This window comes from Abramis brama (assembly GCF_963993115.1).
Source record: "Abramis brama genome assembly, chromosome: 18".
In the NCBI taxonomy this organism is placed as follows: Eukaryota; Metazoa; Chordata; class Actinopteri; order Cypriniformes; family Leuciscidae; genus Abramis; species Abramis brama.
In genome coordinates this window covers 33,374,631-33,390,612 of record NC_139980.1, presented here as the reverse complement: position 1 = coordinate 33,390,612, position 15,982 = coordinate 33,374,631, and the positions used below count along the sequence as shown (strand labels likewise).

General features: G+C 35.8%; 1 protein-coding gene across 4 annotated transcripts in view; it reads right to left on the bottom strand.

The window, feature by feature from the left end:
* The window catches only part of gphnb (gephyrin b), a 95,975-nt gene that overhangs the window by 19,010 nt on the left and 60,983 nt on the right, over nucleotides 1-15,982 (bottom strand). For 2 of the 4 annotated variants that reach the window (XM_084091182.1, XM_084091183.1), the window contains exons 9-10: nucleotides 6,910-6,984; nucleotides 563-625 (exon numbers count right to left, since the gene is read on the bottom strand). The exons of the other annotated variants lie outside the window; for them this stretch is intronic. In XM_084091182.1, the coding sequence (XP_083947308.1) occupies nucleotides 563-625; nucleotides 6,910-6,984 (138 nt within the window). The remainder of the gene's footprint in view (nucleotides 1-562; nucleotides 626-6,909; nucleotides 6,985-15,982) is intronic. 4 annotated transcript variants of the gene reach the window in all.

Sequence of the window (15,982 nt, the reverse complement as noted above, 5' to 3'; positions counted from 1 at the left end):
TACATGTTGTAGAAGTTTTGGTAACACTTTATTTTACAGTGTCCTTGTTACATATGTTACATGCACTTACCGTAGTAATAACAGTAAATTATGCATAATTATATGCAACTAACCCTCAACCAAACCCTAATCCTACCCTAACCCTATAGTAAGTACATGTTGTTAATTAATATTACTCAGTGCTTAAATATATAAATACACTATAACAATGACACCTTAAAATAAAGTGTAACCGAAGTATTGTTCTTAGTTCATGTTAACTAATGTGTAAAGTGTAACCATTTTTAGTTGTTAATCTTTGTTAATGTTAGTTAATAAAAATTCAGCTGTTCATTGTTAGTTCATGTCAACTTTTGATTTTGATAATATATTAGTAAAAGTTAAAATGTATATTTACTGAGATTAATACATGCTGTTAGTTCATGTTAACTAGTCAAACTCATCTTCTACCCATATATTCAAAATATATACAAAAAGACAAAAGACACAAAGAAGTGGCGGGCAAAAAAAAAAAACAAGAAGGAAAAGAGAGAGAGTTTGTTGATGGTTCTGGGATAGTTACTCGAGAACTGAAGGTCCTATGGCCTCGGCGATCGTCTTTAAGCACCTCCAACCTACACTGGAGCTTACGGAGATAAAGTCATCAGTCCATCAGTTACAAGCAACACAAGAAACAATCCCACTGAAAACTGACAGCGGCATCAGGCAACTCAAAGACAGACACAGACAGAAGGCACAATTAAAGGGGTCGTATGAAGCTCTTTTAAAAGTTCGTTATTTTGATTACTGGGTGTAGTAGGATAGGTTAACAACATGCTTTAATATTCATTATATTCGTTATTGCAGCTCCTTTAATCCCAGTAACGCTCTGTTTCCCGAAAGCATCGTTAGCCAACTTTGGTCGCAAGTTTTGTCGTTATCATCATAGTTCAACGAGTCGGTGTTTCCTGAAACCATAAGATTCATAACATTCGCAAAAAGCATCGCAAAGTGTGTGTTTGGAACGACAGCGTCGACCTGTGGTTAGAAGAGTAGTTTCTAGTTTGCATGACATGTGGACTCAATAAATCCTTATCTTTAGCAAAATAAGCAAGCTGACATTCAGTGCAATCTGTGTCTTTTATTTAGAATACACACAAATGTCATTTACATCTTTTAGTTTGTCAAGAGATTTAAAGCACCGTTTTTGAAGAGTGCGCATGTGTGAACGTGCTCTAGTACGGAAGAACGAGCTTATGATTGAATCTGGAAATAAAGCAAAATAACTGAGAAAATTGAGAAATAGTTGTGATGGATTTTTTAATTAATCATAACTAACATTTATTTTTCTTGCAGGAACAACATTCATATGCTTTTGAATCTTAAATGTTTCCAAATTCTTTGGTCGAAAACTCGTGACTTTGAGTGTGTGAGTGTGTAAATAACAAATAGGGGAAATGAAACTAGACAGATGTCTAGGTTTGAAAACTTGTGATTAACAATGAAGTAATCACAAGTTTGCTTCTACCTAACAGAAGGGTTTGCCTATGAAGAACCAATCAAATTGTAGGGAAATTATGTAATGTATCATGTCATTTTCGCCATGCTCCTATTCTATAAAAACGGTTGTATTCCTTTTGCTGGTGGGATTCTCTCTGAAATGTGTCTGAGATCCTCCGGCTGTGATTAAAGCATATTCAAAGTCTGAAGTCTGTCCGTTACTCAGTGCAGCGCAGCAAGTTAGTTAGTGGAACAAGTTACAAGTTAGACACTAAAGACCTTATTCCTGAGTGATAGTGTCAATAGGGGGTGAGTTGTCGTTCGACTCTTGGGCGGGGTTAGATTGCGGTCGGGTAACTCTAATTCTTGGGTATTTTATTTATGCGGTAAGAATATCTACGCTTAGGCTTCAACCCGCGCGTTCAGAGGCAACTCAACTGAGTATAATATTTTCAGGTGTCAAGGACACTCGGTTCAACCTCAGGTGCGTAGGGGAAAACTCTTCCACACAGTCCTCAGATGCCATGTCTGTCATTTATAGCAAAACATAGCAATTAATTCGATCTCAAACAGATTCATTAAAAGAAGTTATAACTCCACCACATGTGATTTCATTAAACAACGTGGTTGAACAACCAATTTGCGACAATATGGTTTCGGGAAACAGTCGTGACTAGCTAGTTAAGCAGCGAGTTACACCATTGTACGGGAAACGATTTCTACAAAGCCCCTCCTTCTGTAAAGCTCAGAGTGCTCTGATTGGCCAGCTGACACAGTGCGTTGTGATTGGCCGAACACCTCAAGCGTGTGTCTGAAATATAACACGCCTTACCATAATCCTGAGCTTCAGCTTCCGAGGCTTCTAAAGCAATTGTAAACACAAAGTTAATAATAATAATGTCGTCCTTTACCGTATCAGTTTGAGCCGATCGATTGGAACCAACTTTACAAACACGTCTTTCTCTGTTAGAGGGAATAAATCCCTATTGTAGGAGACGAGGAGCTCTGTAACGTTGCAAATCTCATATATGCACAAACAAATACATTACACACTAAAGGAAAATATTTAAAAGCATCATATGACCCCTTTATCTTTCAGGTGTTTGAAGAACTAAAAAGGATGCTAATGAACATTTCATATAGATTACATTTAAATCGCCAAGAATAATACATGTTAAACACACACAGACACCTAAGCTTGAGGGAACTATATGTATGGCCAGTCATACAAAAACACACTTTAAAGTCAACATCAAATGTCATGCAACACCCATTTTAATTTTTGCAATGTATTTCTGAGTGAATAAAATAAGAAAAATTAAGATGCACTGAAAAAAAAAAAAAAATTCTGTAAAAGCACTGGGATATCAGTTCATTAACTATTCATAAAGCATCATAGATGTGGCTAATTAATACCTAATTTGTAAAGACATTTACAAGAAATAAGAAATATATATATGTCCTTGTGATGTCACATCTGATAAATCATCTTTCAGTTTATGTTTTTTTTTTTTTTTTTTGTATTATCGAATGATCAGTATTGTGATTCTGAACAGAAAAAAAGAGCGTTTGAAACAGGTGTTTAAAACCATTTTTTTTTTTCTATCAGTTTAAATTTACGATCGTATTCTTGGTAATTTCTTGACTTTAAATGTTTAATCCAGGAATTAATTGTGTCTGACACCTGTTTTGGTGAATGGATGTGGCGTGAATACAGATATTCACAAAAAAGAAACATGACAAGTCTTTTAATTTTTGTTAAAAGCACTCTTGAAAATGAAGGTTCTTATTGGGATCGATGATTCCATGAAGAACCTTTAACATCCATGGAACTTTTCCATTCCACAAAAGGTTCTTCATAGTGGAAAGAGATTTTTTTTTAGATTATTAAAATGTTCTTTACATTAAGAAGGAAAAAAAAGGTTCGGTAACACTTTATTTTACAGTGTCCCTGTTACATATGTTCTTTTAGGAACTGTTCTTTAATTTAAATGTTCTCCAAAAATTGTTCTTCAATGGCAAAAAAAACCTTTTGGAAGCTTTATTTTTAAGAGTATATGAAACTGGAGCGTGTGTGTGTGGGTTAGTTAGTATTAGTGATGGTTTTAGATATCCTACTGATGTCAGTTAGAAGACCAAACCATATGATGGAGTGTGTACTGTCACTTAATTAAGACAGTGACGGGTTGAAGCAAGACAGGAGCTCTCGTCATTTTTACAATCTGCACTAACTGTGAAGCTGAACTCAACACACTCCTGAAGTGCATCATAGGAAACACACACACACACACACACACACACACACACACACACACACACACACACACACACACACACAAATCAAACCTAAACTATGCCATTTAAACTCTGTAATGGAATTGGAGCTAATTCTGGATAAATTGAGAATCACATTTTTTCTTGTTTTAAACAGAGATTGTGATTCTCCAAGGATTCTGAACAGACAACTGAACAAAATAACGCAATTTACTAGAGGTTTTGACAAAATGTTAATTGCTGCAGTCTATTTAAAATGTTGAATTAATCTGAATTATTTAAACTCGGTTTGAGTGAATGATTCAATGGGCCCTATCTTACACCCGGTGCAATGCAGCGCCAAGCGCGACGCAAGTGTTTTTTGCTAGTTTCAGCCCGATAGCAAATGCATTTGCGCCCATCTGTGCGCCCATGAGCTGCTGGTCTGAAAACGAGGTGTGTGTTCAGGCACATTGATGGCGCGTTGCTATTTTGAGGAACTGAAATAGACTGAGCCATTGACTGACTGAAACCTGGTCTAAAGTCAATGGTGCAATATTATTTTTTGTTATCTAAAGAGCGTGTTAGTAATGTGCGCCTATAGGTGGGTCCACAACATGTATACACTCTGCTTATTACACACACAGGGACGCACAGCAGCACACAAACATGCCAAATATTTAAAATAAAAGGATTACAATGTAAAAGATTATTATTGTGTACATAAAGATATGGTGGAATCCAGCTTGTGCCGATGATTTCCACTTTCGGTCTTTCCACTATCAAAATCCTCCATGTAAATAGCGAATCCGCCATGGCGCGAGCGCAACTGCCATTTAAAGGGAATGGGAGATGAGACTGTGATTGGTTTAACGCACGAAAATCCCAAAACACACCCATTCCTCATTAAGAGAATAGGGACAACCCTTTTAGAGCATGTGCCGGGTGCGCCGACCATTTTTCCCGTCGTTAAACTAGCAAAAGTGGATTCAGACACACCCTAAGTGAACTTGCGCCCTGTGCTTTAGACCATGAGCTTATATCGTTAAAATAGGGCCCATTGACTCACTCATAAATACTTAATTTGTTTAATTCCTGGATGAATTAGCATTTTTGAACCAATCTCTTAAATTAATTATCCAATGAAAAATGTTTTAACAGTCACTTGTCGCCACCTACTGGTGTAAAGATGTAATTGATGCCATTTTTATTTGAAGCGTCGTGTTAATTTGAAAAGTTGATTTACTTTATTTTGATCACTACAGTAGACATCAGTATTTATTTCTGAACTATAAACTTTTATTCCAGTACTTGTGTCATAATTTGAATTATTGTAACACAGAAATAATGAGACTGTGACTGTTTGTGAAGCTGTTTCATACCTATATATGACAACTACTCTCTCTGGATCAGAACACAGATCTTCGCTGTGATCGTACTTGACAAAGGTTTAATAGACAGAGTCGAATCGTTGTCACTTAGGAATAAGATCACGTGGGTGTTTGAATTGAGATTGTGGTCTTTTAACGATTAATCATGCAGCTCTAATTGGAATTGATATGCATTGCCTATGTACTGTCTAAAACCAGTCACTTCCGGTTCTGTTTCATTAAGCATTCTGCCTTAAAAGGCTTCTGTCTATGTAGGTTTTACATAGGTTACCCTGTTTAACCATAGGTTACCCTGTTTAACCATAGATTACCCTGTTTTACAGGGATGGCTGCCGTTTTAAGTGTAGCTTAAGAGGATCTTTCCGCTGCATTATTCTCAATGTTTTGAGGGAAGTTACACAGCAAGTTTGACTAATTACAATGCTATGCACACACACACACATAAACATATTCATTAAAGTCTCTCCAACACACATCCACTGCTGCAAACACAGTTAGATCCTCGACACAAACGACACACATGAGTAAAACAAAAAGAGAACAAATGGCAGTGAATGAGTGTGTCAGAGCAATGTAATTTTGGTTGTTTTAATTAAGTCACTTATTCACTTGATCAAAGTGTCTGCTAAAAGATCATATAAAAGTGAAAATATTCATGCCATAATATAGCATATGGCCATGCTCTGCGTAAAAAAGGCTTCTCTTTATCTTAACACCAAAATACCATTGTTTCTACTGTAGAATCATGCATACTAAATCTCCTTTAAACATAATAACACAGTGACTTTAATGGCTAAATCTTCTGTTGCTCAGCAAAACTTTGGTGTAGGATTTAATTTGAAACTCAGAAGTTGCAAGTAAATTGTGCAAATAATTACAAAGAAACGGCAAGTAACGCATTGAATTAAGCGTGACATTTTGAAGTAGAAAAAGACGGTCACAAAAAAACTCGTTGCACTGCACTTGCTTCTGGATCTATTTGTAAAAGATTAGTTGCACATTAACTGTAATAACTATGGTATTTTGGAGGAGACTGTAGTTATGATGGTAAATAATGGTACGTATATATATGATTAAAGGAATTTTGCTAACTTATGATGTCCTTTTTAGTTATGTTTTGAGGTTTGGCAAATATATACACATATAAATATAAATATATATATATATATATATATATACACTATTTTATTTGTATATATTTTAAAAGATGAGCTAAACTTTTTTTATGATATCCATAATACAATCGGACAAAAAAGAGTTTATACATCCGAATTTTTGTTTTTAATAATCATTTAATAAAATCAATGTGTTACAGGAACATGACTCTCAGTATTCCAACAGCTAATAAAAATGTATAAATATTTTTTATGAATTGAATTTTACATTGATTACTAAATAACTGTGTACTAAATAACAAACCATCTCAGTACAAACTAAAAATATAGGCATCTAATCTGTGTTTTACAGAGTAACTAATAGTCGACTGATGCAGCTAAATATCATATATTTGACTGAAAACTGTTGTGCTATTTTCATAAACAATGGTGAATCTGTTCTCGTAGCTGATTTATGCACAAAACAACACTGGTGTAGGAATTACTTTGAAACAATTGCAAAGAAATAACAATTTTGAAGTAAGACTGAAATAGTAAAACGTACTCAAATAATCTTTGTTATATTTTGAACCTCAAAAAAGTTTTTTTTTAGAGTCTATTTCTAGACTTTATGAGCCGTCTGTGTTTACAGGCTAAATCTGTCTCGCTGTGATTAAAGATGAGCTCTTTACCTGGTCCAAGGTAGAGTACCTTGACTTGAGTGTGATGACCTCATCCAGGTGTGCTCTGAACTCTCGTCGTGACGCCTGGAGGAAGCCACAGGATAGTCACTCACCCTAAACACACACACACTCCTATCTTTCCCCCACACGCACACACACACACACACAAACCTCTCCATATCCAACAGGCACAGATACAGAATCAATCCGCATTCTATCAAACACATTTATGAGCATGCTCTGCCACAAACACTGACACAAACACACTCACAGATACACTAACTCTCTCCAACAAGACGCACAGTAATAAAAACACACTGCAATGATGTGCAACCGCCGCAATGGAAAACATGAGCAGCTGAACGGAATGAAAACTCACCCCTGGTAAAAACAACTCAACTGATCTAATGCTGTAAATCGTGAGTGATAAATAGGAACAAACCAACAGAAAAGAAATCGTGGAGCAGGAGAAATCAGTCCCATGGTGAATGACACTCAAGCTTCTCCAAGACAGCAAACTAGTTCAGTCTGTTCGAGCAGTCCGCTACGCTACCGGCAACTGACACAAGTTAGTCAGTGAACTAACTGCATTGCATGAGATTTATCTCTCACTAAAACAATACTGGCAAAGACTTTTTTAGATTTTTTAAATAAAACAATAAAGTTAATTTGTTACTGGAAAAAGACAACATTTAAAATAGCTGAGCTACTGTCACATTAGTAAAAATGAATAAAGAGACAAGTCATAATATTTTGTTTGTTTTTTTGTGCATGGGCTTTTTGTTTTTTGTAAAACATGGGAGTTTTACTTACACCCAAAAGTTGAGATATAAATACACTGGATAAGTAAATTAAGTGTAGTTTACTAAAATAAAAAAGTTTTTTTTATGATGTCTATGGAAGCTTGTTTCCGCCACTGAATAATAATAATAAAAATGACTTTTTCCACTTGCAATTGACTTTTTACATCTTGCAAATCTGAACTTTTTTATATAAACTTGCAATTGTGAGGAAAAAAACATAAAATGTCATAATTATCTGTACATTTTTTTTTATTCCGTGGCGGAAACAAGCTTCCATAGATATCTGCAATACAATCAGTCCAATAAAAAAATTACCATTCAATTTTTTTTTGGTTTTTAATAAAAAAGAAAATTAATTTGTTACTGGAAAAAAGACAACATTTAAACATTTTTAACAGCTGAGTCATGCTAATAAAAATTTATAAATAGCTACTTCTATTTATTTTTTTGATATCCGGAATACAATTTGACAAAAAAAGTATAATTTTTATATACATTTTTTTGTTTTTAATAATAATAATAATAAAAAACATTTGTTACTGGAAAATCATTACAATTTTAAATATTTTAATAGCTGTCACACTAATAAAATTTTACAAAAATGTATAAATAATTTACTGATTACTAAATAACTAAATATTAAATAAAACATCTCAATGCAGTATATAATATAAGCTGTACAGTGTGATATATAAGCTTGTAATTTACAGTATATGGAGAGATTATATCGAATAAAACATATTTTAAAAACTATTCAAAATCTCTTTAGATCAATCAGAGTGAAAAAAGTTCCCAATATGTCTAAAATACAGCAGAAAGAGAAGTTATAAGCTGCACTTTTAGGGTATATTGTGTGTTTTACGTAGATAACGACTAGTTGTCGATTGATACAGGTTTTTCTCGTCAATACCGAAAATCTAGGCCGATTTATTGTCGATATATAAAAAATACAGTTAAGCGTTAGCAAATACAATGTACTTCACATTGCCGTAGAGCGTTTCATGGATGAGGGAAAATAACATTAAAAATGCATTAAAAGAAAAAAGTAAAAGAAAAAATGATGGAAAAAACAATGTCAAAAACACACAACAACAAAAAATCTCCAAGACAAACATCTAAATTTGTCATAAAAATGACAGCAAGTCATTTCTTTTCTGTTGCACTCGAGATAAAAGCATGCATGACAAGACAGGAGGGGATTCAAGCAACATTCATCATGGGCACATTCAACGTGTCACATGACAACATGTGGAGGTGGAGGAGAGCTGTTGCTGATCTGGCCCGAGATGCATGCAGGAATACCTCAGCAATGCTTAGGGTGGATGAAGAGGAGGGGAGCCGCGCCTGGGTGCCATGAGAAGGGGAAAAGAGAAGACAATTAAATATAAGAGCCAGCAAAGCCAAGCTGAGACAGACACTGCGCCCCCTGCTGGCCCGGAGGACTGCAAGCCAAAGCAGCTGGGAACAGAAGACATTTAAAAAGAGACGATGTGGAGATAAAGACCAGAAACTACGCAAACACAGCGTTTACACTTGCGTATTTGCATAGAGCGTGTTTCGGGCAGGACAGTGCTTCTGATCTGGGATTTGTACTTGACGTTTTTGAATGCAAGTTCATCTAGGTTCAATCATTTGTGATCCCATCGTGCGGGGATAAAAATGTGCTCACATTAAATCCAATTTATATTGGATTTACAACACATACAGACAAGCACACACGCAAACACAGCAAAGATGAAAAGATGGGTGAAGCGTTTAACACATTGCTATGCCACTAAAACACGCTAACTATAACCCAAACTACCATTATCCGGTTACTGAAGATCACATTTTTCTTAAAACAATAACACTGATGTCAATGTGAGTACAGATTTATGGAATAATTACAGGGATATTCAGAAATTATTTCACATATACTTAATATACACATCGAAAAGTTATTTTTAAGAAAAATTTAATTAATACTTGAATTCAACGAGGATGCATTAAATGCATCAAAAGTGACAGTAAAGACATTCATAATGTTACAAAAGAATAGTACTGTTCATTTAAACTTCCTTTTCATCAAAGAATCCTGAACAAAAAAAAAATCAAGGTTTCTGCAAAAATATGAAGCTGTTTTCAACATTGATAATATTAATAATAATGTTTCTTGAGCAGCAAATCTGCATATTAGAATGATTTCTGAAGGATCATGTGACACTGAAGACTGCAGCTAGTGGCTGAAAGTTGCCTGTGGTAATAGAGACAATAGCAGCTCTTGTGGATTAAGAAAATAAACGTGTTAAATGTCAAATGTCTGTATAAACTGCTATGCAGAAAGACCGTAAGAATTAAAGGGCTGATCGAGCAGCGAGAAGATGCAGCTGCTTAAAGACAGCTCTCAGATTTAATCAAAAATATATTAATTTGTGTTCTGAAGATGAACGAAAGTCTTACGGGGTTGGAACAACACGAGGGAGAGTAATTACTGACAGAATTTTCATTTTTGGGTGAACTAACCCTTTAATCCTTATTGGTGCAACCCACCCTTAAAGTGCCTTAATGTAGTAAAACAGTGATACAAAAAAATCTAACCTTTTTAATGTATACTATATTCAGACGAGCAGATGAGCCCAGAATACGAACGCAACTCGTTTTCTTTATTATGGTTTTCAATGGAAAAAACGCATTTTTATTCTGTGTTCATCTGCATGCATGTACATATCATCAATAATGTGCATATTGAATTTTGTCTTTTAATATCTCTGTCTTACAACATTAGTGCTTACTACGAACCTGGTAAAAATAACTGGCGTGCAATGACGGAAAGCCTTGCGTTCCTATAAGGATGTGATGTCACGTGAAAACTATGAATTGGGTAAATAGTGGGTGTGCATTGACGTCACTTTACCCCCAGAACACACTCCCTCAGCCGGACTGAGTGGCAGAAGAGCTGGTGAGTGACTGGATTTAACCCTCTGGGGAACAAGCTGTTTTTGGGGTCCTTGAGATGTTCTGACATGCCTTGACATTTGTGCTTTTTTCAGTTATTTATAAACATGTTAATGGCAAAGGTGTAAATTCACTCTATATAGCACAAACAGGGCTACCATAATATGCGAGCAACGTGTATGTAGATGTTTGTATTTTTAAGAGAATAATGTTTATGCGTGGTTATTGGAAAAAATTAAAATGAAAGTTGCTGAATTAAGACCACAAAACACATATTAAATATGTGTCCACAAGACTTTTGACTAATGGATGTTGTCCCTTTGAGTTCTAGCTTCAAAATGATGTAAAAATAGTCTTGCTTTATCGTTCACAAAAAAAAATACATTGATTTAAATGGTGTAAAACAGGTTTTGCTTGGAAAGCCAATATGCGAGGGGGAAGAGTAGTTTACACCTTAGATTATGAATGTCCCACCCACTCTGCATAATGAGCCATTCATTCAGGTGTGACACTGACTGAGCCACAATGCAAGGACAAAAGATGTATTTAGAAGAAGACTTATATTGACCATTTAAGATTTCGCTTACATCTCTCTTGTAAATATGTTTTGCTATTTTATTAAAAATGTTACAATTACAACAATAATTACAATTTCAACAATATTTCAAGTGTACTCTTTCTTTGTAAAAAAAAAGAAGATTATAGGCCTACATTTTATCATATGTATTCATTAGTTTGAATATAGCCAACATTGGAACATCTAACATCTTAGTCTATGAATTTATTTTTGACAAAATAGTATTTTTTTTGCAGTTTAATACGTTGCTTATACAAATACATTTTATTTCAACATATTCCAGTCGATTTTTACTCATCTCAGTAGGCTATAGCAAAGCAGTTTATTCTTTCACACACAGACGCGCGATTCATATTTAGGCTAAACAGTCTTTACAAATATGTCCCCTTCATTCATCTCACAGAAAGGCGAGTCATATTATAGAAATGCGATTCATCTTTTTGCGGTTTACATAGGCCAACACTAACGTTATTCCATAACGTTATTCCACACGTGAGAAAAGAAAACAGCCTACCTCACTCCTCAGCGGAATCTGCTCCTCATTTCAGGAGATATTGCTCCTCATCAGCACTGTTCTGAGGAATCTTTTCTCCATAAGGTAGGCTATAATGTCTCACTCGCGAGGAGTCGCGACGCGCTTTGTTTACAGCTGATGTGGGCGTTTCACAGCTCTGAAATAGTTCTCAGAATTTGCGTTTGAATAGCACGCGCTCTCCGGGGAGTGGTCACATTACTGTGAATTAGGTCGTAATGAGCTCGACAGGAGTCGCTCTCTTTTTATACAGATTACAGAAGCTGAGAATATTTGTTTTTTATATAAATGACTTCATTTAAAAGATGCGATCTCAAGCTTTATGCCCGTGGGTCTGTTTGCCTGTTTGACTGAATTTTCTGTTTACTGACAGAGAGAAGGCAGAAATCGCATCATGTTAATTTTTCTTTATTTGTCAAAAAGCAAAACACTTTATTTTTATTGTGAGTATACAGAAAAAAAATAGAAACTGAACAGGATCGATTGATGTATTACACGAAAATGAAAGATCAAAATTAACAGAGCATTTAGTGTTTATTTTCATTGCTAAAAAAAAAAACGAGCAAAACGCACGGGCGCGTTTGTGGTCCCCAGAGGGTTAATAGAGGAAACTGCAAAAATGCGAGAAAAACTAAAGGTTGGACTTGATATAGTGTTTCCTTACAACTTACTAGGGCTGTCACTTTACGTTTGAAAATCGATTGCATAATCAATTGGACCAACCAACAAAAGTTTCGAAAATGAAAATAGGGAATCGATTTTAACTATACTTCTGCATAATGTATCTCTTTTTACTACAAAAATGTGAATTATGCCAGTATTCAGACAGTCTCATGTATACAGATACAGATTTGGACTACGGTCTACAATCGCCTACGTAGGCGAAATTTGTTTGACATTTCTAATCATAAGCACAGCTATGTTGAAGACTGCAGTGATGTTTTTCATTGATGTTATGGCAGTCCACTCTGCTTATTGTTTTTCGAGAATGTTGCACTCCTGTTTGTCATTGTGCACGAAACTTCACGTCAAATAAATCATCAGAAATATTGCTGACTTGTGCGCGTCTCAAGCGCCCTCTTTACGTTCGTCCTATAATGCCTGTTAGTTGTCCATGGATTTGTCTATATTTGGCGTTTAAAATGGAAACGTCTTTAGACATGGAAAATCGATTTTACAATCGATTCAATGAACACTTATGTCTCAAAAATCGAACAGGATTTTTTCACAACAGGATTCTTTGATGTCCCCAGAGTGTGTGTGTGAAGTTTTAGCTGAAAATATCCCACAGATATTTTATATCAGCCCGTTCTCATCCCAAGGCGTCATATACTGACGCTTTTGAAATTTCGTCTACATTCGATGCACATGGCACCCTTTAGCGTCAATATGAGACGCAGATAAATATGGGCCAGAAGGCGCCTCCTAGTGGTCTAACCCTAACCCTACCCCAGACCTAAACCTACCCATAATCTGCGTCACATATTGACGCTAAAGGGTGCCATGTGCGTCGAATGTAGACGAAATTTCAAAAGCGTCAGTATATGACGCCTTGGGATGAGAATGCGTTGTTTATATAGCATGTTAAAATTGTAAATTTTTGAGGGTGAGCAAAAACACATCATTTTGTGTCTGTTCCTTTAAATGCAAATGAGCTGCTGCTCCCTGCACAGGGGGCGGAGCTTCAAGAGCTGCACTCACACACACATGCACTGAAAATTTCAAAAACTTTTAGCCTTTTATGTTCAAACCGGATTCAGACAATGATGGAGAGACTCAAGAAGAAGTGACAACATGTAGAAGCAACAGGACATTTCTGAATGGTTAGTTGATGAATTTATGTAGCTTATGTGTAGTTATCTTCTAGTCATTGATTAGCATATTCTGTCATGATAATCTATAAATCGTGTTCCGGGGGCGGGGTTTATGTAAATTCTGGGGTTGGTGATGTCACTAACCCAGGAGGAATGTGGTGTAGTCTCTACCAGCCGTTTGTTGTAGTCCTTAAAAAACGATTTCTTTAAAAGCAAATATCTCCCTTTGCTTTGAACTTTGAGCGTCGTAACTTTGCAGATGTTGTTTATGCTCAAACAGCAACATTACACACTAACTAAAGTTAGAAAAGTGAAATCATAATCAACCACCCCTTTAAAATAGAAAAACTGGCTGTCGCATAGTTTTTCAGTGTAACAAGTATGTGAACTGCTAAATCTCTGCAAAAATATGGTATTTTTATGCTTTAGTGCAGTCAAAAACACTACATACAGCACCTATAAATTCCTGCCAGCACTGACAAGAATCCTTTGGTACTTATTGCGTCACCTTTGGCATAAAATCAGCACTGCATCTTATGCTCATGCATGCAAGGTGTCCTTGTGGTCCAGGAAGGGAGTAATATATCTTGCAGGCTGCAGCCCAACCCGAGTTAAATGTTAAATTGAAACTCAAGGCACTAGATATAATCTTTAGAATGGTTATTTATCGACACACACACACACACACACACACACACACACACACACACACACACACACACACACACACACACACACACACACACACACACACACACACACAGCACTTTTACCGCAGCAGCACACTGCTTCACATATGCAATGTCCTCAGAAAACTGTTTTTCTCAAGGCAATTTAACACAAATAGTGCTTCACCAAACTGATTAACGTGATTTGTAACTATTTTACGTTTTGCTGAATTGGTGGTTAATTCATATGAAATCTCATTTGTATGTTTTGTTTTCGTATGATCTGCTTACGCCTCAGTGAAGGTTGGGTTTAGACCTTCAGATCTTCAGCTTACTTTTGTACGAATCGCACAAATTGCATAAAAAATCCCATTGTGCAAATTCAGACAAAATGGCCACCTTGTTAAATGCACTTTCTCATGACGTCAGTTTAAATACTCGAATAAGCATAAAATATATAGCATACACAAATGTTGGGCAAACTAAATTCTAAAAGACTGAAATAATACTTTTCAGTACTGACTGAAATATAAGCATATTCGGTAACACTTTATTTCGAAAGTCCACTTTAGACGCTCTACTAACTATAAGTAACTTTGCAACTACATCAACTAGCAGTCATTAGAGTATTAGTAGACTGTCCGCTTAAAGGGTCATGAAACCCTAAACTAAATTTTCTGAGATTTTATGTGTGTTGAACATCCTAGAAGACAATGTTACCATCCATTAAGTTTTTTTTGCACTATTTTCATCTTCTGGGTTTAAATTCTTCTCTGTGATGTTTTCTTGTACATAGTACATGGATGACTCATCGGTGTCTCATAATTATTCATGAGGCTGCGTGTCCTTATCCAATGAGAAGACGCCTCGCTTAATTATTCATGACAGCAAGCGTTGATTTCCTCTTCAAACAGTGAGATCGCATACAGTAAGTGAGAGGTGCAGTAATGGGTCAAAATGAGAGTTTGTTTTTGCTTTCTGTGTCGCACAAGTTCTCTTTAACAGATCCTGAGTCTTCGACACAAACACGATTCATCCACACTGTGAATTATCGGACTTTACAGCTCTATAACCAATCAAACGGCTTATAAAACACTGCTAAAGTTATCAAAGATGCAATAGTGCATTCACATATATTTATATATTTGTAGTGCATTTATAGTGCATTTATTTGTGCATTAAATTATAGCTGTCAGGATATGTACGGCATTTGTGTAACGGTTTATGGTGAGCTTATAAAAGCATGTGCATATTGTGTTGTGTGTAATGGTGAACTGCAGCGTGCATTTGTGGGAAGCTTTGATGCTTTTAACTCAATGAGAGCGAAATAAAACTGTCGATGCCGTTGCTGTGCTGTCATTCTCCCCTCGTCCCCCTCCACTCCGCAGCTTTACCACAATCACTTCTGTAGCAAACTTCTGTGGTGAGAACTGACTGCTGCCAAACTGGGGCTTTCATGAAAATACTTACTGTCCACCACTGGTTAAAACTCTGTAATCCAAATGGATGGAAAATGTATATGCAATTAATATCCACCTTATTCCTGCGCTCCATGATGCTTTGCGCGAATTATGGGTGTTAAACTGTAAACAATCAGTGAAACGCTCGCTCTATGAACACAATACATTAAAAAGTGTCACAATGAGATGACATTAATCTATTCACCCTTCAACCATCGAACATTAAAAGAACATTTAAAAGTGTAAAAGCATTAACAAGGTACTTTCAACAGACCAAATAACCCCAAAAGCGCG